This window comes from Macaca fascicularis, chromosome 18, assembly GCF_037993035.2.
Source record: "Macaca fascicularis isolate 582-1 chromosome 18, T2T-MFA8v1.1".
In the NCBI taxonomy this organism is placed as follows: Eukaryota; Metazoa; Chordata; class Mammalia; order Primates; family Cercopithecidae; genus Macaca; species Macaca fascicularis.
This window is the reverse complement of record NC_088392.1, coordinates 68,300,524-68,324,408: the sequence shown is the minus strand read 5'-3', so window position 1 is coordinate 68,324,408 and position 23,885 is coordinate 68,300,524. Positions and strand designations below refer to the sequence as shown.

Sequence of the window (23,885 nt, the reverse complement as noted above, 5' to 3'; positions counted from 1 at the left end):
TTGGGTGACAGAGTGAGAATATAAAAATTAAAAAAAAAAAAATCCTAAAAATGTTCAGTGGTGGCTCTGTGTGTGTGTGTGTGTGTGTGTGTGTGTGTGTTTCTTTTTCTGAAACAGGGTATCTCTCTGCCACCCAGGCTGCAGTACACTTGTGCAATCTCAGTTCACTGCAGCCTCAACCTCCCAGGCTCAAGCAACCCTCCCGCCTCAGCCTCCCAAGTAGCTGGGACTATAGACACATGCCGCCGTGCCCAGCTAATGTTTGCATTTTTTTTTTTTTTTTTTTTTTTTACAGACGAGGTTTCAGTATGTTGTCTAGGCTAGTCTCGAACTCCTGGAGTCAAGTGATCAGCCAGCCTTGGTCACCCAAAGTGCTGGGATTACAGGCATGACCCATGGCACCCAGCCAAGTTTAGTGGTAAAAGAGAAGAAATTTTAGGAGAAGTAGAAGAAGAATGAGCATAAAGAGAGCCTGTCATTTTTGGAAACTTTTCTTTTTTTCTTTCTTTTTTAATTATTTGTAGAGACAGGGTCTCCACATGTTGCCCAAGCTGGTTTCAAACTCCGGGGCTCAAGTGATCCTACTCTTCCACCTCCCAAATTGCTGAGATTATAGGCGTGAGCCATGGTGCCTGGCCATTTTTGGAAATTTTTCAACAGTTAGGCATCATAATTTACACAGCCCACTTCTGTTCTTACTCAGGTTCAACATTTCTTGCAGGATTTACCTTCTGGTTGGATTACCGACTTTGAACAATGGAATCAAGTTTTTACAGCATTAAAAAAATCAATGAAGTAATAGATCAGTAATCATGGTTACTAAAACCATCAGATGAAGGCTGAACAACTTTATAATGCCAAGGATTATGCTGACAACTTTTGAACCTACTAATCAATCTTAATATTACAAGAAGAGAGAAAACGGCCTTATGTGCCCCCTGATGGAAATACTGTATACCACAGTACTTATGAGATACTCTTGCCAAAAAAAATCCTGAATTTGATCAAACCTCTATATCTAATAATTAGTTTATTAGAAATACAGCGGACAAGAGAATAAGTGACACTACAGGTATCTAATCAGCAAAATCTAGAAAATGGAAAATTCTGCCAGGTTTTCAGCAAATTAATTGTAAGAAAGAAAAGGGAAGGGCATCTTATAGATTAAAAGAGGTTTCAGGGACACAGTCACTAAATTCAGTATGTGCATCTTTTTTGAATTCCAATTTGAACAAGCCAGCTGTTTGAAAAAAGTATTTTTTTTACAGATAATTAAAAGATAGTTGGGGAAAATTTTGAATACTAATAGGATATTTTATGATATTAAGAAATTATTGGCTATATGCAGTGGCTCATGCCTGTAATTTCACCCCTTTGGGAGGCTGAGGCAGGTGGATCACTTGAACCCAGGAGTCCAAGACCAGCCTAGGAAACATGGCAAAACCCTGTCTGTACAAAAAAAAAAAAAAAAAATTAGCCAGCTGTGGTGACACATGCCCATAGCCCCAGCTACTTGGCAGGCTGAGGTGGGAGGACTGCCTGAGCCCAGAAGTCAAGACTGCAGTGAGCTGTGATTGTACCACCGCACTCCAGCCTGGATGATGGAGTGAGACCCTGTTTCAAAGAAGAAGGAGAAAAGAAAGTATTAATCATTGTTAATTTTAAGGATAGTAATGGTATTACAGTTATTTTTAAAAGAGTCTTTTTATTTTAGAAACAAATACATTAAGACCAGGCATGGTGGCTCACACCTGTAATCCCAACACTTTGGGAAACCAAGGTGGAAGGATTGATTGACGCCAGGAGTTCGAGACCAGTCTGGACAACATAGCAAGACCCTGTTTCATTAAAAAAAAAAAAAAAAAAAACCTTAAAAATTAGCCAGGTGTGATGGCACACCCCTGTAATCCCAGCTGTTTGAGAGGCTGAAGCAGGAGAATCATTCGAGCCTAGGAATTCAAAGCTGCGGTGAGCTCTGAGCCTGCCACTGCACTCTAGCCTGGGTGACCGTGAGACCTTGTCTCAAAAAAAAAAAAAAAAAAAATCACACCTGTAATCCCAACACTTTGGGAGGCCGAGGCAGGTGGATCATGAGGTCAGGAGATCAAGACCATCCTGGCTAACACGGTGAAACCCCATCTCTACTAAAAAAGATACAAAATGTTAGTCGGGCGTGGTGGCAGGCGCCAGTAATCCCAGCTACTTGGGAGGCTGAGGCAGGAGAGTGGCATGAACCTGGGAGGCGGAGCTTGCAGTGAGCCAAGATCGCGCCATTGCACTCCAGCCTGGGTGGCACAGTGAGACTCCGTCTCAAAAAAAATAAATAAATAAAGAAGCACACAGAAGTATTTATGTACAAAATGATATGGGTTTGCTTCAAAATAATTCACAGCATGCTTGTACATATGTGGAGGGGGCGGAGGTAAGGGTGGATAAAGCAAGATGGGCTGTGTTGATAAATGTTGAAATTGGATGCTGGGTATGTAGATGTTCATTATCCTATTCTCTCTACTTTTCTGTATGTTTGAAACTTTCCATGACGCAAAGTTAAGAACATATATATATATATATATAAGAATTTTTTTCCCTTCCTTCCACCCATCATCTCCAAAGGCTTCACTGAAAGTGATTCCAGAAGATCTCTTGGGGTCCTAGGAAACTGTTTCTAAGTGACGTTTAATTTTAATGAAGCTCTTCCTCTGACAGTTGCAGTTGGTTTTATGTAACTGGACTGGGTCCTATCCATGAGGTTTCTTGGAATTCTAGAGTGTGAGGTCTATCAGATGGTTCCAGTATCCCAGAAAGCAGGGTCCTGCCCAGCCTCTGTTCTGAACACTCCTCTCCTTGTGTTCTACAGATGCTGCTAATGGAAACAGTAGCCATGGAGGGAAGGGCAGTGCATCCAGCTCCACTCCAGCCCACACAGGGAATTACTCTCTGTCACCAAGACCTAGCTATGCATCAGGAGACCAAGGTACCATACCTGTCATAGAGTTTTGTAATAATGCACTTACCTGGGATTAGAAGTGCTCCAGATTTTGTAATGAATTAGCTGGCAACATACTCGGGAGTTTTTTCTCAGCTCGTCATACAACGTTTTGAAAGTTTGTAATTGGTGTGAACAGTAATGAGTAAATATCTTGGGATTCTATATGGATGACCTAACTGGGAAATAATGTTGAAACAAATGTTTAAGGAAGTGTCTTGAAAAACCATGGGTGTAGCTGACCAAAGTACAGGATTCGAAGTTGTCTGTTGTGTGATCCTGGACAAATCTGAGCCTTCCTTTCTCCTTTTACAAAATGGGTATAACAACAATATTTGCCCTACAACACCACAAGGTTGTGGGTAGAATCAAATGAAATAAGCTACATAAACTTGGGAATTGTAAAACAACATACAGATGTTAAGTGGCTATTATTGTAATGTTAGGTTACTAATGTGGCTTTTTTTAAAACTTTACCTCTAAAGGAGTGATTTAGACTTTCTGAGTATAATCAAATTAAAGGTTCTGTGTTACTCTGGCATTCTTTCCTTTCATCCACATGGCTGAGAACAAGACGATCTCTTTTTTTGTTTTTTTGTTTGTCTTCAGCTACCATGTTCATTTCTGGGCCACCAAAGAAACGACACCGGGGATGGTATCCTGGGTCACCTCTCCCCCAACCTGGCTTAGTTGTACCTGTCCCTACAGTTCGTCCTCTTTCAAGAACGGGTAAGGTTTTAACATAAGATGGATCGTGAGTGTGTTTTTAATTCACAGAGATATCTTCTACTTCCATTCTTTCCCTGAACTCTTGAAGATGAGTTATGTGAGGAAATTGATAGTAGCTAATGTTTTGTCACGATCGTATTTGCCTTCCCTACACACACAAGATCATTACAACTGATCTGAATTCAACCTTTGACTTAGTTTTAACCCATAGCATTGAAAAGTCATTCATTATATGGGACACAATGCTACCAACCCACCATCATAGGGCATATATCGACTTGTTTTGCTAGTAGTGGTGTTAGATTTTCCCTGCTGTTATCTGGTTCTTTATGTGACCCATGCTTATTATTTCTGACCTGGATGGTTCAGTCTGTGGCTAGAAACCTGAAAAACCAAAACCAACTGGCTCTCTTTCAGAATATCTAACTGTAGCCATTTGGTGTCCACAGTTCAAACATTTGTCTACCTTGCTGAACAAACCACAGACGATTGTAAATAAACTGGTTCTAAGACATAAATGAGTTATTTAAATGTTTGTTTAAATAATTAGTTTTAAAGACTACATAGACATCTTATATACACAAATAATTATGCCAATCTATCACTATGGTTGCCTGTAGGAAGTACTGGTTAATGATGAATTCATCCTTCTTCACACTTTTCTACACCTTTCAAAATGTATGTAATGAACAGATATATGCCTTTGATAATCTCGGGGGGAAAGCTAAAATACCAAACAGGATCCAAAATATTGCATATGGAAAAAACAACTGGAAGGAGAGTCACCAAAATGCTAAATAGTAGTTATAGCCATATAATATGATTATGGTTAATTTTTTTCTCCTTTTGTTTTTTTCACTTATCACTTTACGTAATCAACTTAATGAAAAACACAACAAACCGTTAGATTTCTAATATTTCTCTATTAAAAGTATTAAAACTGCATTGCTTTCTATTGTATTTCATTTAGTTTTCACATGTCATCTTTCTTGTCAAACTTTTTTTTTTCCAGAGCCCCTTTTATCTGCGCCAGTTCCACAGACCCCACTAACTGGAATTTTACAACCCAGGCCCATTCCTGCAGGGGAGACTGTAATTGTTCCTGAAAACCTGCTGAGTAACTCAGGAGTTAGACCAGTAATTCTGATAGGTAAGGCAATGGAATTCCAAGTTGCCTGTGTCTGCTGGAATCTAGGAGTGTTTTTCCATTTCATTGTTTGTGTTTTTTCACATATTCATGAAGATATTCATCCATCTATTGATTCTTTCAGCTTTTATTGGCCTGCTCTTTCATGCTATATTAGGAGCTGAGGATAAGGCAAAGTCTTTTTGCCCTCAAGGAGCACTGTTTATTGGGGGAGTCTCACCTCCCATGAGCCACTAGGGTTGGTAAATAAGCGTTACAACTCACAGGCGATACCATTGTAGCACACTGTGACATGGAAGCTCCTTAGAGATTCACAACCGAGAGCAACCAGAACTCAGAGCTCTGAGAGAGGGCTTACTTTCCTCTGCCTGGAGGGGTCCGAGAAGACTTCCCAGAGGTCTTGGTTAAGCTGGGTCCTGAAGGTTGGTCAAAGTGGACAAGGTCGGGGAGGGGACATTCCAGTCAAAGGGAGCCAAACCGCAAAGAAATAAAACAAGCCAAGCCAGCTGACAGACCCTACTCAAGAGAACCAAGAGGCCCCACAGTTGCAGGTCTGAACCTTAGTATCTTTGAGGAGGCTGAGTCCTTCCAGGTGGTCTACAAGTGGAGGTATAGACATATAGGGGTCCCTACATTCCAGGACTAACTTAGTGCTTTTCATACCCATGTCAGGAGTCTCTTTGGTTTAGGGCTGCCCTAGGCCAGAAGGAGACTGCTCGCTCTACCTTTAGGACAAAATAGATAGGGTGTTTAAGGTCCCCACATCTTTAGGATGTGTTTACATGCAGTGTTATTTGCTTTTTGGGTTGGCCTGAGCCTGCCTAATTGGATGGTTTTGCTTCGAGTCATGTCCTTTACCTGGTTACTCTGTCTGCTAATCCTGGTTCTGTAGGTACTGAGGGGATCCCAGTTGCTTAAATGCTGTATGAATTAGGAAGCTTTTTTTGAACATTAACATAGTGCCACTAAGCTTTGAAAAGATGCATAGAACATGGGGACCCTTTGGTCCTTTGGTGCCTGCCTTTTAGAAAGTCTCACAGAGGGACTATCCTCGCCATCAACCACCAAAACAGGTCATATTTGGACACATTTTTTTCCTATCTATTTCTAAAACAGTTTGAGACTGTTTACTGACATTTAGGAAGACAACCTCACAAAAATAGCTAAGATAACAAAGGAGCAGGGATCTCCAAGTGCCTGAAACTAGTAGAATCTTGCTGTTAATCAATAAATTTAGTTTACTTTTTTTTTTTTTTTTAAGAAAATCTCAGTAATATCTCCAGGTGGATAGTGTCGGAAAGGAAAAGAAAGGGGAAAGGAAAGGGCAGAGGAAAAGGGAAAGGAAAGGGGAAAGGAAAGGAAATCTCAGGAAGTGAAACATGTATTGTTTGTTTCTGTTTTTGTTTTTTGTTGTTTTTTGAGACAGAGTCTCGCTCTGTCACTCAGGCTGGAGTGCAGTGGCACAGTCTGCTCACTGCACGCTCTGCCTCCTGGGTTCAAGTGATTCTTCTGCCTCCTGAGTAGCTGAAATTACAAGCGTGCACCACCACGCTCAGCTTATTTTTGTATTTTTGGTAGAGACACGGTTTCATCATATTGGCCAGGCTGGTCTCAAACTCCTGATCTCAAGCAATCTGCCTGCCTTGGCCTCCCAAAGTGCTGGGGTTACAGGCGGGAGCCACACCGCGCCTGGCTGGTTTTTTTGTTTTTGAGATGGAGTCTCGCTCTGTCACTCAGGCTGGAGTGCAGTGGCGCGATCTCAGCTCACTGCAACCTCTGCCTCCTGGGTTCAAGCGATTCTCCTGCCTCAGCCTCCCATGTAGTTGCGTGCCACCGTGCCTGGCTAATTTTTGTGCTTTTAGTAGAAGCTGGGTTTCGCCTCTACTAAAGGCAAAAATGTTGGCCAGGCTGGTCTTGAACTCCTGAACTCAGGTGATCCTCCCGCCTCGGCCTCCCAAAGTGCTGGGATTACAGGCGTGAGCCACTGTGCCCAGCCGTATTGTCATTTGTTGTTTTCTGATTTCTTATCTGAAAATAAACTTGATCAGGGACTTTATCAGAAATATTTTATCATTGCAGTTTTACAGAGGATACAGACATGTTTTGCAAACTCATCAATCTTCCGGCAAAATATTAACATGTCCCTTCCATGAGAAACAGAGTTGTCCCTTAGTATCCCTGGGGGATTGATTCCAGGCCCCCTCCCATATCAAATTGAATATCTTCAAGTCCCTCATATAAAATGGCACAGTAATTGCATATAACCTATGCACATCCTCCCATATACATTAAACCACCTCTCCATTGCTTGTAATACTTATAACAGTGCCTACACATCATGTCATTCACGTGAATTCAGCGTACTACTCAGCCCACACACAGCAAGTTCAAGTTTCACTTCTTGGAACTTTGTGGAATTTTTTCCCCCTGACTATTTCAGTCCACGGTTGATTGAACGTGGAACCCACAGATACAGAGGGCCAACTGTATTTTGTTTCCTGTTCATTTAATTTAATATAAGGATAGAATGTGGAGCATCCAAGTGAATTCCTTAGGATTGATATATTTGAGTGATTTGTTTGATAGCTATCTCAGAGGGCAGGGAATTTTGTTAAGCATCTTTCATCCTAGTTGAGCAAGCGTACCTGGTTGGACCATAAAAAGAAATGTTGAACTGCACTAACCTGCTTCTATTGGGACAGGCTATGGCACTTTACCCTATTTCTATGGAAATGTTGGTGACATTGTTGTGAGTCCTCTGCTGGTGAATTGCTACAAGATTCCACAGTTGGAAAACAAAGATTTGGAACAATTAGGGTTGACTGGCAGCCAATTTCTGAGCGTGGAAAACATGATTCTTCTGACGATACAGTATCTTGTGCGGCTGGGTAAGTCATTTTCCATAATCATTTGCTAGTGACTACTTTTGAGGTTTTTTTGTGATGTACTTTTTCTTTCTTTCTCACGTTTATCCTCCTATCTCTTATTTTTCTTCTTTCACTTCTAATATTCTTTCCCTTTATCCGCATTCTCTGTAACTTTTCCCTTTCCTCTCCTTCATTTCTTTTCTACTCCTTTCCTTTCCTCTTTGCTTCTTTGGGTCCTAGAGGAGATGAATTGCACCACCTAGTGTCCAGTCTCATGATGCTCCAGAGGTCTCCAAAGTAGTTAAGGTAGGCAAAACCTTAAAGGGTTGTACCTTGAGCACCCCTTCCCTGGGGAGCTTGGCTAGGCCTCCTTTCTGAAAGTGCACCTACCATCTGGAATGCAAACACAGCCATTGCCTTAAACAATTATTTTCCAGTTTTCCATTTAGCCTTCTTATCTTGTTTATCCACTGGCCCTACACCCATTTTCTTTCTTCTCCAGCTACACCCCTTTGATGGAGTCCCATCATGCTTTCCATCATTGAGGTCATAACTGTGGACCTCCCTGGAAGGTCTCTAAGTTATAGTAAGGGGGATATGTAGGTCATGAACCCTTCACTTCCTCTATCTGATATATCCTCCTAAGCTCCAAAGTGGATGTATGCAGGTACCCTGACAATACTAGAGTGGCTCAGCAGCATTTACATCGAAATGTCCTTTATTTTGCAAATGGCAGTAGGCCATCTAATTATACACTCACTCTAGGACTTCAAGCCACTGATTTACTTAGAAAAATATTTGAGATGTGGCCGGGTGCAGTGGCTCATGCCCATAATCCCAGCACTTTGGGAGGCCGAGGTGGGCGGATCACCTGAGGTGGGGAGTTCGAGACCAGCCTGACCAACATGGAGAAACCCCACCTCTACTGAAAATACAAAATTAGCCAGGTGTGGTGGTGCATGTCTGTAATCCCAGCTACTCGGGAGGCTGAGGCAGGAGAATTGCTTGAACCCGGGAGGCGGAGGTTGCAGTGAGCTGAGATCACGCCATTGCACTCCAGCCTGGGCAACAAGAGTGAAACTCCGTCTCAAAAAAAAAAAGAAAAAAATGTATTTGAGATGTAAAATTAAACGTAAAAATATTTGTATGCACTCGTGAAATTTTTTAATTCTAGAAAATAAAAATACTTCAGTGTTAGGAGATAATAAAAACACTGGACTAAATAACTTTAAAAGAAAAAAAAAGCTTTATTAGGGCATATGCAGTCTTTGGTGCATTAGCTAGCAATCTTGACTAGAACTCTTTGTGCCCTGAGAGGCTGACTTGACGTGGGCTCTGCTTTGACATGGCCTTTTGAAATTTACACGGCACCAATTTCCCATGAGAACTACTTTCATGATAAACCTAGGACTTGCTAATGATGCTTATTGAAAGGTAATACAATTATAAAACTCACCTGGGTCCACAGCTCATTTGATGACATAATTTTAATTGCTACATACTGAAATTAGATTGTAGACTGTGTTCTAAGATCCAAAGCCAACTTCTAAATGCACTCAGAATTAGTAAAACCAGGCTTCATAGAGTGATATTATAGCCAACCAAGCAAATCACTCTAGCACTCTTTTTCAGTTTTGTTTGTTTGTTTTGAGACCGAGTCTCACTCTGTTTCCCAGACTGGAGTGCAGTGGTGCGATCTTGACTCACTGCAACCACCACCTCCCATGTTCAAGCAATTCTCATGCCTCAGCCTCCCAAGTAGCTGGGACTACAGGCATGAGCCACCATGCCCTGCTAATTTTTGTATTTTTAGTAGAGACAGGGTTTCACCATGTTGGCCAGGCTGGTCTCAAACTCCTGACTCCTTCTCATGCAGAAGTCCGTCCAGTCCATCACCCCCTTGTTCTTCCATAAGGGGCTTTTAGCAGTGGGTTCTGGGGCTGTTGCTTGGTCTCAGATCACAGACACTGAGGTGTCTGAGCTGGTTTATGAGAGCCTGAGTTTCAAATCTTGGGTTCACACAGCAAAATAAATGATTGAATAGAGGGAGTGACTATATTCTCACTGCTTTCAATTTAAACTAAATGTTGAAATCTTAGTTCATTTGTATCAGTTGGATACCAAACATTGACTTGCTTATTTTGTTCTAAAGACGTTGAGTTTCTAAAGAGAGTAAGAAACAAAATCCCCCTGATTCCAGGGGCCACAGGTCAGCAGTGTAAGTTTAGCCCCAACTGGTTGGAGAAAAGGGCCAAATGGCATATTTAACAGTCCAGAATGCTGGGGAATAACTAGATCATGAAAGCGTTCTCTATCTGGGAAAAGTGTGAGGCTGCCTTCAATATAACTTGGGAGTGAAAAATAATTAAACTTCATTTCCTGATGCACAGTATTCTCAAATTTAGGCTTAGAGGCAATACATTAAAATGTTTTCCAAAATGCCTATGAATAAAATGAGAACTGAATGAAACTTAAAATTGGTTATATATACCAATAGGTTGGCTTTTTTCTTTTCTTTTTTTCTTTTTTTTTTTTTTTTTTTTTGAGACAGAGTCTCGCTCTGTCGCCCAGGCTGGAGTGCAGTGGCGTGAACTCGGCTCACTGCAATCTCCACCTCCAGGGTTCACGCCGTTCTCCTGCCTCAGCCTCCCGAGTAGCTGGGACTACAGGCGCCTGCCTCTGCGCCCAGCTAATTTTTTGTATTAGTAGAGGCGGGGTTTCACTGTATTAGCCAGGATGGTCTCGATCTCCTGACCTCATGATCCGCCCGCCTCAGCCTCCCAAGGAGCTGGGATTACAGGTGTGAGCCACTGTGCCCAGCCAGGCTTCTTTTTTCATTAGTCATTAACAATTTCCATAATGCTAAGCTTAATAGGTCAAGAAATATGCCACGTGCAAGGACCAGCTCCTAGGGCATACCGTGGAATTAATGGTTTCGCTTAGTACATCCTCTTTTAAAAATCAGGAATACAGAAAAACAGAAGCCTGGTTTTTCACAAAAATTGAGGCAGAAAGAAAAATAATTTCACAACAGGAAGTGATTAGTAGGACTCTACTTGTCACCACTCCAAGAAAAAGAGGTTATTTTCTAGTTGGAGTATGTATGATGGGATGAGAAGTACTGCAGGATAGCACATGGGTGTATGTCTCTCTTCTACCTATGATTCTTTAAATTCCAGCTGTAATTCTCTTCTATATAGGTCCTGATCAGGTACCTCTCAGGGAAGAATTTGAGCAAATTATGCTGAAAGCTATGCAAGAATTTACTCTGAGAGAAAGAGCCCTGCAGATAGGTGCTCAGTGTGTCCCTGTGTCACCAGGACAACTCCCCTGGCTTGCTAGATTAATTGCCAGCGTATCTCAAGACTTGGTTCATGTGATTGTGACCCAGAACTCTTTGGCGGAGGGCATTTCAGAGACCTTAAGGACTCTCAGTGAAATGAGACACTATCAAAGGCTACCAGATTATGTGGTGGCAATTTGTGCATCGAAAATCAGAGGAAATGAATTTTGTGTGGTAGTGTTAGGTGAGTAACTTTTTTGGTTTTTATTTGTTTAATCAATTCATTCGACCATTTGTCCATTTAAAAATGTGTGTTGTGTGTTTCGGGCATCCACATAGTCAACCTCTGATTAATTGCTGGAGCTTGGGCTCATCCTCCTAATTTTAACTTTCCCTTTCCTTCTCAGATCAGGTTTTGTGTGGCCCTCAGTTTGGCTGGTGCCCCTGTCAGCTGGTTGTGGGAGCATTATTTCAAAGCTCTCCCTAGTAACAGATACCCCTGTCTCATGTAACTGCTGTCCTTTAAAGATTTTGGAAATGTTACTACTCTAGCATGTGATAAAACCAGTGCCACAGGTGGCCTAAGCCAATTAATCGAATTTGCCAGAAAAGTAGCTCATATATCCCCCTTCTCACTGAAGAGTCTATTTAATATTGTAACATCGACTCTAAAGAAAAGATTCAGAAAGTTGGTACACTACAAAACTGGGGGGTGGAAGGGGATTTTTGTTTGTTTGTTTTGCACTGTGCAAATTTTCTGTCAGGCACCCTCCTGGGTAGCCATTTGGACTACATTTTGCTTCTCTCCTCTCTGTAGTGAATGGCTCTCACCACTTTTGAGCAAAGAAGCTAAGAAAGTCCCCTCACTTTGACAAAACCTGTCTGCCCATTTTTCTGTGCTACATGTATTTCCAGAAAGCTTCATCAGTGTGATACATTAATATTTTTTCATTTTTGTTAAAAGCATGTTTATATTTTTAAGGCAAATATTCACTATAACCATGCAAGCACAATTTTTATAAGGTTTTTCATACTCTTCCCTAGTCTGTTTTTCCCACATGTTCTCAGCCCCTGAACATCTGCCCAATTGGCCAGCCCTGGGGCAGCTGTGGTGTTACCCACAGCCCCTGGCTGGGGACAGGGACCTTCCTTAATCATTAAACACAAACGTGCATATTTTCAGTTACAAACATAAGGTACATCATTTTTTTTTCCTTGATCATCTGTATTATAAACATTTCTGTTTCTGTCTAGAGTCAGAATTGATATTTCAAGTGCTGTATAATTGTCCACACCTTTTGGTGTGTCATAATTTTCTCAACCTAAGTCCCTATGGTGACATCCTTTGATTGTTTCCAGTTATTGCCATTATAAGTAATGTTCCAGCAACATTTGTTCTGTTGATGAGTTTTCTCTTCTCCCCTCCATCCTGCAGGTCAGCACCAGTCCCGAGCTCTGGCAGAGAGCATGCTCACCACAAGTGAGTTTTTGAAAGAAATTAGTTATGAGCTTATCACAGGAAAGGTCAGTTTCCTGGCATCACATTTCAAAACCACATCATTAGGTGAGTGGTTGTAAGATCTGGCAACACTGCCAGCCCCTAGTTGTGTGATTTTCTGAATTTAAATCTTAGCTTGTCAAGATGAGTGTGGAGCTCAAGCTGGCCAGCTGATCTTTCATTTGAAATGGTTTATCTTAAGTATTTTGTCACTGACACCACAGGAAGCAGTAAGGGGGTCTAGAGGAAGGCACATTGGTACCAGATTCAAAAGTCTCAGCTCAGCCACAACCTCACTGAGTGACCTTGGGAGAGTTTCTCTCTCCCTGGAACTCGGTTTGTTCATTTGTTCCTTCCTTCCCTTTCTTCCCTTTCTTTCCTTCCCTCCTCCCTCCCTCCCTCCTTTCCTTCCTTTCTTCCTTTTTTTTTTTTTTTTTTTTTGACAGTGTCTCACTCTATTGCCCAGGCTGGAGTGCATGATCATAGCTCACTGCTTGACACCACCCCCCTTCATAGGCTCAAGCGATTCTCCCACCTCAGCCTCCCAAGCAGCTGGAACTACAGGCATGTACCACCATGCCTGGCTAATTTTTTAATTTTTTGTAGAGACTGGGTCTCCCTTTGTTGCCCAGACTGGACTCCAGCCCCTGGCCTCAAGTGATCCTCCTGTGCCTTCTAAAGTGCTGGGATTACAGGCATGAGCCACTGCGCCCAGCCTGGAACTCAGTTTTCTAATCCCATTCTGCCTGCTTTTGAGTATTAGGGAGGTCGAGATACAACATGTGAAAGCATGTAAATTATAAGCACTATATCAATGAGAGTAGTTCTTGCTATAGAGACACCAGTATACTATAAAGATGGCCAAGTGTAAATGCTGATATGCATTTCTGGCTGACCAACAAATCTACTGAGAACAGCCTGACTGCCCAACTCAGGCAGTTAATAAAACAAACATATCCTTCCTCGTAACCTTCTTATCTCTACTTTATTTTGTAATAGGCGATGACCTAGACAAGCTGCTGGAAAAAATGCAACAAAGAAGAGGAGACAGTGTGGTTACCCCTTTCAATGGAGACCTGAATGAATGTGTGTCACCCCAGGAGGCTGCTGCTATGATTCCCACACAAAACCTGGGTAATGTCATCTCAGACTGAAAGACGGAAGTCAGTCTTTAGGACAGACGTTGTAAAAACTAAGTCATTCTAAGGGTTTTGAGGATTCTTCAAGTCATAGACCACAACAGCCTTTTCCTGATTGTCTACATGATAAACCTGGTTCAAATTAAAAATGCTTTCCCATGTGGCCTGGATCAAAGGCCTTGTTCCTAGTAAAAGTCTTCTGGAATGAAAATCCAAGTCAAAGACTTTATCTTAAGCACTCTCTCTTTTTTTTCTGAAAGATTCCAGGACATTGGCCCATTTTCCTCCACCAGCTGTGCCCAGAGGACTTCAAGAAACTGTCTGAAAGAGTCACACTACAGGCAGTGCAGGGCCCCTAGCTCCTGCTCCTTCACTTACTCTCTGACTTGTAAAACACACATTGTCTCAGGGATAGTGAGGGTTTCTTGGCAGATAGAACAGCGCTACCAACATGTCATCTGCCCTACAACAAGCTTCAGGGGCTCAGAGCAGGAGTGTCAGGGATGAGGAGTCTGATTGTTAGACTGGATTCGTTTGGGTTCAGAGTCCTTCCCCAGTTCACTGATTGACAGGGATGACATAGGACAGAACAGAAAAAAGAACAGGAGAAAGGATAGACAGGAGACAGACCCTTATAAGCTGCTGCTGACAGCCACTTGGCCCCCACTTGATAGGAATGTATCATTTATATATTAGGATTGTCTCAGGCAATAAAAGTAGCATGGTTTGGCAGTCAGCTCTGTTGTAAAAACAAATGCAAATACAGGCAATAAAATGTTTTGACTTCTCAATGGTATTTGGTAATAAAGTGATCATCCAGATGGTCTAAAATGTGTTTATGTTAACTGTTTTGAATTATTAACACATTTAGAATTTAAACATTCTCAGAGGACTTACAGATTCCCAAGTACATTCTTGGTTCCCTGTTTAAAAAATCTTGTTTAAAGATGTTTTCGAAATGACAGCCTAGCTGTATTAAAAGACATATTTTGGTTAGTAGTCTGTGGTACAAAGACTGTTTGGGCTTCTATTTAAAGTTGCATGTTTGGGCTTTTCCATTGGGTTCTCTCAACCACTAGGGAGACCGTCCGTATAAATCTCCACTTGCTGTCAGTGTCCATGGTAACTGGGCTATGTTGACAGGCTGTCTTTGCCTCGGCTGCATTTGATTTTAGAAAACATTAATTAGCACAGGTTAATTAGGCCCTGTTGCAGTTAAACTGCCACATGTGTTCCTGATAATAACCAGCGCTTTAAAGAAGCATTGGATGTTGCCTGCTCGCGCATTTAGCTGACTAAACTTGTTTCATTGTGTGCGTGGATGTGCATGCATGTATAAGAAAGATTGATTGCTTGATTATACTTGCAATAAAAAGCTACTGACCTGCTTAGAGTATCTGGGAAATGTTTTTGTAATACGTCACCTGCTGAGTGGCCAGCTGGCTATGTCATGAGTCAGGTGTCTTCAGATAGTCCAGGCATCAGCACTGGAGCTGGCCACAACCACCTAGACCTGCCAGGTCACAGCACTGGCAAAGTGAGTTGAGTGGGAAGAAAGGTGAAGGTCGTGTCTCCATGACCCACGTTATGTAGTCCCTGGGAAGGGAATTTCTGACCATGTTGCAACTGACTTGCTGAAGAGGAAATGTTTACTGTAATGCCATCCAGAAAAGCTCAGGGGGACTCGGCATTATGTTCATTATGGCACCTCCTCTTTCCTTGGACTGGGTCGGGTCTGGGACACTGGCCTGTGCTGATATTTCTAAAGAAAACCGGAAATGTTCCCCTTTTCAGAGATGAGTGCTGGCTCCAGCTGCGAGAGTGTAGTCTGTCTCCTCCACTTCTGGGTTGGGATAAGGGTATTGAATTAGGCATTTGTGAGATAATCAATCAATTTTAAAATAATACATTTGCAAAACTGCCACATCCACTCCTGAGCACATCCTCTCATCCGCGTTTCAGGAAAAATAGGCAAATCTATTAAAACTCAATAGAGAGTGCAAATAGCAGGTGAGAATTCTTAGTGAGAGTGTATTACATTACTGTCTGTGTGGTATGTGTCCTCATAGAGATTCACAGTGGCCATTATGGAAGTAAATTAACCTTGTTCTTATGACTTCTTTTTAAATTTTAGATTTAGATAACGAAACCTTCCAAATTTATCAACCGCAGCTAACAGTTGCCAGAAAACTCTTATCCCAGGTGTGCGCTATAGCGGACAGTGGCAGCCAGAGCCTGGACCTCGGTCACTTCAGCAAAGTCGACTTCATCATCATTGTCCCCAGATCGGAGGTGTTGGTTCAGCAAACTCTTCAACGGATTCGACAATCAGGTAAGAGTGAACTTTCAAAGAGGAGCCCACCTAGATCCAGCTTCAGATCCCGTTGCCTCTTTTGCTTAATCCAAACTTTTATAGGATGCTTAAAACCTTCTTCAGTAATAAAAATCATAAAAGCACTTTGTTATTTTGGGTTTATCTGAAGTTTTCCCTCAAAGTACTCTGTCCTTTTTCCCTCAAGGTCAAGGGTAAATGGCTGTGCATGTTTGCCAGATATCGTTAAGTTCATGATGTAATCTGTGGGACTAGAATCTGGTCATTTATTGATGAAGAGAAATTTTCTCAAGGCAAGGATGGCCCTGCATGAGTTGATGGCGTCTGTGCCACCTGAGCTCCTCCCACATGCAGGCCTCATTTGCATAGGTGGATTCTTGGCCATTTAGCACGTCACCAGCACATCTGCAACCTGGAAACCGGAACACCATCCCCCATGTCATCTATGACATTCTTTAAGAAAAAAAGGTTAGCGTTACTCCTAATAACTTTAAGTATAAAGAAAAAAATATTTTTCCCAGAAAAGGTAGAGAGCAAAAATTTTACAAGTCTTAAAAAAAAAATGTTACAACTCTGTGGTAAATAATAACCCTTTTCAAAAATAAAATTTGATTAGAATTACAAGAAGTTATAAGGAATTTAGAAACTTGGGACAGCTGTAAAATGCTTGCCTTTGTAAACTAGGTTTGAAAAGGAAATTATAAATGTCAAGTTGCTTCTGATTACCTTAGCTGAGGAACACACACACACACCCACACACACACACACACACACACACCCCTCTCACAAGCAGATTTTAGATCTGGAAGATGACTGTTTTTGCCAGAGTAAAGAATTTTACTTTCGGCCGGGGGCAGTGGCTCACGCCTGTTATCCCAGCACTTTGGGAGGCTGAGTTGGGTGGATCATTTGAGGTCAGGAGTTCAAGACCAGCCTGGCCAACATGGTGAAACCTCATCTCTACTAAAACTACAAAAATTAGCCAGGTGGTAGTGGCACATGCCTGTTATCCCAGCTACTTGGGAGGCTGAGGCAGGAGACTCACTTGAACCCAGGAGGCGGAGGTTGTGGTGAACCGAGACACTGCAATCCAGTCTGAGTGACAGAGTGAGACCCTGTCCCCCCTGCCAAAAAAAAAAATGATTTTACTTTCAATATATTTAAAAACAGATAGGAAGCAGAAAAATCCAGAAGCGCTTAAAATGTGGTTTATATGTTCATACCTGTCATTCTGTGCCTCTCAAATTTTATCCTACATACAGATCATGCGGGGATGTTGCTAAAATGCAGATTCCACTTCAGTGGGTCTGGGTTGTGCTCCGGATTCTGCATTTGTTTTTTTTTTCCTTTTTTTTTTTTTTTTCTTTTGAGACATAGTCTCACTCTGTTGCCCAGGCAGGAGTGCAGTGGTACGATCCTGGCTCACTGCAACCTCCACCCTCTGGGTTCAGGCAATTCTCCTGCCTCAGCCTCTTCTGAGTAGCTGGGATTACAGGTGTGTGCCACCGCTCCCAGTTTTTGTATTTTTAGTAGAGACAGGGTTTCACTATATTGGCCAGGCTGGTCTCGAACTCTTGACCTCAAGTGACACACCAGCCTCAGCCTCCCAAAGTGCTGGGATTCCAGGCGGGAGCCACCACACCCAGCCTGGATTCTGCGTTTCGAACAAGCTTCTAGGGATGCCAGTGTCAGAAGGCCACACTTTGAGTAGCATGGCTCGATAAGAAATCTTGCTTGATTGTACTTTTAAAAATAACTAAAAGAGTATTGTAATTGGATTGTTTGTAACACAAAGGATAAATGCTTCAGGGGATGGATACCCCATTTACCCTGATGTGATTATTACACATTCCATGCGTGTATCAAATTTTCTCATATACTCCATGAATATATACTCCTATTGTGTACTCACAAAATTTAAAATTAAAAGTTTTGAAAGAAGGCCTCATGTTCCAGAGGTCAAATGAGCTGACTGACAGTACATTTTTCCCTGTTTCTATCTCTTTAACCCCTCTTGGTGGCTGTGACTGACATGTGAAGTTTTGTCCATGTCCTCTGGAGGCCCAGGTGCCTGGTTGACAGTGCAGTCTTCTTTTTGGACTCTCAGTTTTGGAATGACAAGTTACAAAATGACTTATTGGAAATATCGACCTGTAGGTGATGAGCTGGAAAAGGTCAAATGCCTTCTCTCACAGCTCTCCCAAAAACCACAGTGAGTTTTATCTCTCAGCTACTGGCTTGTTTCTGCATTTATTTTTCGGTCACACCAAGCAGTAGCCAGATTTTTTGTTATTTTTTTTCTTTCATAACATGGAGGAAGGGACTTGTCTTTTAGGTAGTTTACTTGTACCAGTTGCCATCTGTGGCCTCCCTGTTTGTGATCTGATATCCCAAATTGTGCTTGAGCAAACACATCATGGCAGCTGTTTGAAGTGACGAAATCATCTAGCAGAGCCTTTTCCTGAAATAACCTTTCAGTGACCTGCACTTTCACCTTTCCTAATAAATGCAAGCTCCTAAATAAAGCCTTGCATTTTTGACAGATGAAGAAATTGTACAGGTTCTTTGCTTTCTCTTCTCAATGCCCTCAGATTTTTCTAAAGTGAGTATTTTAAGATTGTCACCTCTCAAAAAGGTACCAGAATTTGACCAATTATTTGACCAAAGAATTTGACCAAAGAAGTATTTGTTTTGATATTTAAATACCTTCATATTCTTGGAACACATACAAATTGATAGAAGAGAAAGGACTAGAAGCATGTTAAAATGTATGGAGGAGAAATTGTTCCGGGTAGAATAAGTACCAGGAGATTATCCATAAAATAACTCTTTAAAATCATAGGTATTAAAACAAAGTTTTTGAGAAATCATCTGACTTAGTTTCCTCATATGTCGTCATGTGAATTGAGAAGAGCCTAGTTTGCCTGAGGCCACAGAAGGTAGTACCTTAAGAGCAAGGACAGTTTGTTTTTGTTTTTTGTTTTTAGTTTTTTGTTTTGTTTTTTCTTTTTTTTTTTTTTTTCTTTTTTTTTTTTGAGATGGAGTCTAGCTCTGTCGCCCAGGCTGGAGTGCAGTGGCCGGATCTCAGCTCACTGCAAGCTCCGCCTCCCGGGTTCACCCCATTCTCCTGCCTGAGCCTCCCGAGTAGCTGGGAGTACAGGCGCCCGCCACCTCGCCCGGCTAATTTTTTTTGTATTTTAGTAGAGACAGGGTTTCACCGTGTTAGCCAGGATGGTCTCGATCTCCTGAACTCGTGATCCGCCCGTCTCGGCCTCCCAAAGTGCTGGGATTACAGGCTTGAGCCACCGCGCCCGGCCTGTTTTTTCTTTATTTGAGACCAAGTTTCACTCTTGTTGCCCAGGCTGGAGTGCAATGGCGCCATCTTGGCTCACCGCAACCTCCACCTCCCAGGTTCAAGCGATTCTCCTGCCTCAACCTCCCGAGTAGCCTGGATTACAGGCATGCGCCACCATGCCCGGCTAATTTTTTTGTATTTTTAGTAGAGATGGGGTTTCTCCATGTTGGTCAGGCTGGTCTCTAACTTCCAACCTCAGGTGATCCGCCCGCCTCGGCCTCCCAAAGTGCTGGGATTACAGGTGTGAGCCACCGCGCCCGGCCCAAGGACAGTTTTTTTATTGTTGCAGGCCTAGTGCCTCATTTCATGCCTCTCTTGGGCCTGGCACCAGCAGGTGCTCAATTGATGTTTGAATGGAGGGCTAGAAGGAGAAAGAGATGGGCAGAAGGAGAAACAGTGTCCAAGGTCTCTGTGTCCTGGTTGCATTTGCCTCCTTTACTAAAGAAAGCGTTTCAGCAGAGCCTGCCAGGAAAAGCACCCAGGCAGGGAAGAGCTGCCAGAGTATGCAGAAAGGGCACATCCTTGGCAGTGCCTGCATGGCTGAAAGTAAAAGGATGAAAATAGAAACCGTCACGTTGTTGCAGACCCAGCACTAAAGTGAAGCATTTGAAACCTCAGCTCACATTCAGATGAAGAAATGAAGGAAAGAGGGGAGGGAGTAGGAAAAAGGAAAACAAAACAAAATATCATAGAATTTGAAGGTTTAAAAAAAAAATGAAGTGGGTTTAACATCTTTTAAGTTTGCCTAATGTTGGCTTGTAACTGCTAGAGTGATCTGTGGAGAAGGAGCATTTTTATACTATAGGAAATCCTTTTGTTTTAGTGTTATTTTTTTAGAACTCTGAAGTTGTAGCGTGATTCTTCTAATTCAGAGGACCCCATATTCTGTGAATGAGAATACTTAGTGTACTGGTGCCATCCAAATGCAAGCCCATTTCAGTTCAAGGTGGGAGGGAGAAGTACAGGAAGTGACTGCCCGTTTTTCACCTCCCTGCTTATAAAATGGTGTTGGTGAGAGCCCCAGCAAATGGGAACGGGTCTGGAGGTATCCAGGCAAGGAAGTGTTATCCTGTCAGGGGAATGACACAAATCTGACACTTTAACACATGCATGATTATACAAAAGCTAGAGAGACGTATTTGTCTGCTGATATATAGATTACTCTATTCAAATGGACATAAGGCAGTTTTAAGGAAGCAGTAGACATTGCAGGGGAAGTGAAGAGAGAGAGGAAGGCATTCCCACTTTCTTTCCTTTTCCTTTCTTTCTTTCTTTCCTTTTTTTTTTTTTTTGAGACGGAGTTTCGCTCTTGTTGCCTGGGGCAGTGGCACAATCTCAGCTCACTGCAACCTCTGCCTTTCCGGTTCAAGTGATTCTCCTGCCTCAGCCTTCCAAGTAACTGGGATTACAGACGCCCGCCACCACACCCAACTAATTTTTGTACTTTTAGTAGAGGCAGGGTTTCACTGTGTTGGCCAGTCTGGTCTTGAACTCCTGACCTCAAGGGGATCCACCCACCTCGGCCTCCCAAAGTGCTGGGATTACAGGAGTGAGCCACTGTGCGTGGCCGGCATTCTCAGTTTCTAAAAACATATTTTACTGTGGCAGAACTTTCTTCTGTAAGATATCAATTAAAATAAGAAAATACATTTTCTTATTTTTTTTAATAACAAAAAAATTTTTAATAAAAAAATAAAGACATATTTTTTTGGTCTCACCAACCTTATACTCCCTTGTTGGTCACTTAAAATTTCAACAGAAAAAAAGATAGTATTTTTTGTTCATTGACTAAGACACAGGGAACAGGTGCCCGGGAAGAATGTACTGGGAAACTACTCTGTCCTGAGGTAGAGAAAACACAAGAGATTGCTCTTTGCAAGCATAACCCAGAACATGCATTGCTATCCGAGGGATGGCCCAGCCAGTACCCAACTCTCAGTACCTTCCGTTCTCACCCTCAGGCACATTTGCCCCCTGCTTCACCATAGCCACAGCCACTGCCCCCTCGTCATACCCTGGACTCTGCCTAATCCTGGAATCACCCATTCAGATGTTCCCAATTTCAGGCCACACTCTCCTTTGTGGCATATTCAGCATCTTCTCACTGTGTGGGAAAGAATCGACCTTTCCAGTTGATGCCATGCTTAATTCTTGTTTTTTTGGTTTTTTTTTTTTTGGTTTTTTTTTGCTGTTTGTTTTTTATTTTCAGACTGAGTTTTGCTCTTGTGGCCTAGGCTGGAGTACAATGGCACAATCTTGGCTTACGGCAAAGTCCACCTCCCAGGTTCAAGCAATTCTCCTGCCTACGCCTCCCAAGTAGCTGGGATTACAGGCATGCACCACCAAGCCTGACTAATTTTTTTGTATGTTTAGTATAGACATGGTTTCACCATGTTGGTCAGGCTGGTCTCGAACTCCTGACCTCAGGTGACCCACCCACCTTGGCCTCCCAAAGTGCTGGGATTACAGGTGTGAGCCACTGTGCCTGGCCTAATGAAAAAGTTTATCTATGGGATGGAAGAGATAGGTATGGAATGACTATAATTTTGACTTTTGAGCCTTGAAAATGATTTATATATTCAAAAATAAAATAATGGGGAAAGGCAAACTTAAAATTTAATACAAACAAATGAAGGAACCTAACTGCATATCACATTGACAACATTAACCACACAGCAAAAAGAATTAATTCAAGTAATTTTTTAACAGTTTTCTTACTGTACGTTGTTAATGTGACATATCCTATGGGGGAAAAGATTGGAAAGAAATCTTAAATTTTAATTAGAGTGTTTGTTATTGGGAGTATTACAGATACATTTAAAACTATTTTGTGTATGTCATAGGAGAGAGCAGACAGGTAAATAGTTTAATGTTTTTTTTTTCATGAGATGAAGTCTCACTCTGTGGCCCGGGCTGGAGTGCAGTGGCACGATCTTGGCTCACTGCAAGCTCCGCCTACCAGGTTCACGCCATTCTCCTGCCTCAGCCTTCTGAGTAGCTGGGTCTACAGGCGCCCGCCACCGCACCCAGCTAATTGTTTTGTATTTTTAGTAGAGATGGGGTTTCACCATGTTAGCCAGGATGGTCTCGATCTCCTGACCTCGTGATCCACCCACCTCGGCCTCCCAAAGTGCTGGGATTATAGGCATGAGCCACCGCACCTGGCAGTGCTTTCAGTTTAATGTTGAAAACTAGGGTTCTCAAATGAAAGACAGAAACTTCAAATGTGAAATGGGAAAATAAGAAATATTCATTTTAGGTTTAAATTGGCGATAAAAGGGTGAAGTCATAATTTGAAAAAAGAAAAATGCTTCTGTCCACTGAAAGACAGGGTCTCACTCTGTTGCCCAGGTTGGAGTGCAGTGGCGTGATCATGCCTCATTCCAGCCTCGAACTCTCAGGCTCAGATGATCCTCCCACCTCAGCCTCCCAAGTATTTGGGACTACAGGCACGTGTCACCACACCTGGCTAACATTTTTTTAGAGATAAGATGTCACTATGTTGCTCAGGCTGGTCTCAGACTCCTATCTGTGAGCACATGGAGCATTTAGGTTTGGGCTTCTTAACACCATTCCCCACTGTCCCAGCTCTGAGGTGGAAACATTTCTGGAACATTTTGTTGTGCCAGAAAGTGAGAAAGTGCAAAGATTGATTGGAGCATGCCAAAAGGACATAGCAGCCTGCTTGAGGGGATTTATGGCTAAATTTGGAAATTTTGAGCATCACAAGGAATGATAGCAATGGATTGCAACCTATTGAAAATTTTTGTAAAACCCATGAGTCCAGAGCAGTACTAAAAAATAAAAGGAGCAGGAGAAGTGAGACGTTAGGGGAATGCCCTCTCTACAGAAGAGTGCCAGTTAATAAATGCAGGAAACATGATGGAATTAGAAAATCCCCACTTTGTAGTACCAATATGTAATTATTGATTATGACAAAGATGGATACTAAAGCCATTGAATAAAATGTCATTAGGGGGCCGGACACAGTGGCTCATGCCTGTAATCCCAGCACTTTGGGAGGCCAAGGGGGCAGATCACGAGGTCAAGAGGTCGAGACTATCCTGGTCAATATGGTGAAACCCCATCTCTACTAAAAATACAAAAATTAACCGGGCATGGTGGCGCATGCCTGTAGTCCCAGCTACTCGGGAGGCTGAGGCAGGAGAATCACTTGAACCCAGGAGGCGGAGGTTGCAGTGAGCCCAGATCACGCCGTTGCACTCCAGCCGGGGGACAGAGAGAGACTCCATCTCAAAAAAAAAAAAAAAAAGTAATTAGGGAACAAATATTCAGAAAGTCTCAAAGTATCATCCTATGGATTAAAAGCTAACAAAGAGGGAAAGGTATCTCTCTACAATGCAGAGATCTGGCAGTAGACACTGCCATAACTAAGTAATTAAAATTTGGCATCTCCAGTTATGGGACAAACTGACATTATGTGCAAAAAAGCACACAATGTCACCTATGAGGTATAATTGCCAAAACTGTTTAACCTGAGTCTGGTCACAGGGAAGCTTCCAGACAGATCCAGATGGTGTGGCATCTT

The 23,885-nt window shown here is 42.3% G+C and overlaps 1 protein-coding gene across 13 annotated transcripts in view; it reads left to right on the top strand.

The window, feature by feature from the left end:
- Positions 1 to 23,885, top strand: part of GREB1L (GREB1 like retinoic acid receptor coactivator) — a 296,105-nt gene that overhangs the window by 208,622 nt on the left and 63,598 nt on the right. For 9 of the 13 annotated variants that reach the window (XM_045377770.3, XM_005587065.5, XM_005587066.5 and 6 more), the window contains 8 exons: positions 2,858 to 2,974; positions 3,596 to 3,715; positions 4,728 to 4,865; positions 7,565 to 7,750; positions 10,930 to 11,256; positions 12,448 to 12,576; positions 13,510 to 13,644; positions 15,784 to 15,981. In XM_045377770.3, the coding sequence (XP_045233705.2) occupies positions 2,858 to 2,974; positions 3,596 to 3,715; positions 4,728 to 4,865; positions 7,565 to 7,750; positions 10,930 to 11,256; positions 12,448 to 12,576; positions 13,510 to 13,644; positions 15,784 to 15,981 (1,350 nt within the window). The remainder of the gene's footprint in view (positions 1 to 2,857; positions 2,975 to 3,595; positions 3,716 to 4,727; positions 4,866 to 7,564; positions 7,751 to 10,929; positions 11,257 to 12,447; positions 12,577 to 13,509; positions 13,645 to 15,783; positions 15,982 to 23,885) is intronic. The other 4 variants (XM_065534044.2, XM_065534042.2, XM_045377769.3 and 1 more) reach the window with 3 other exon arrangements.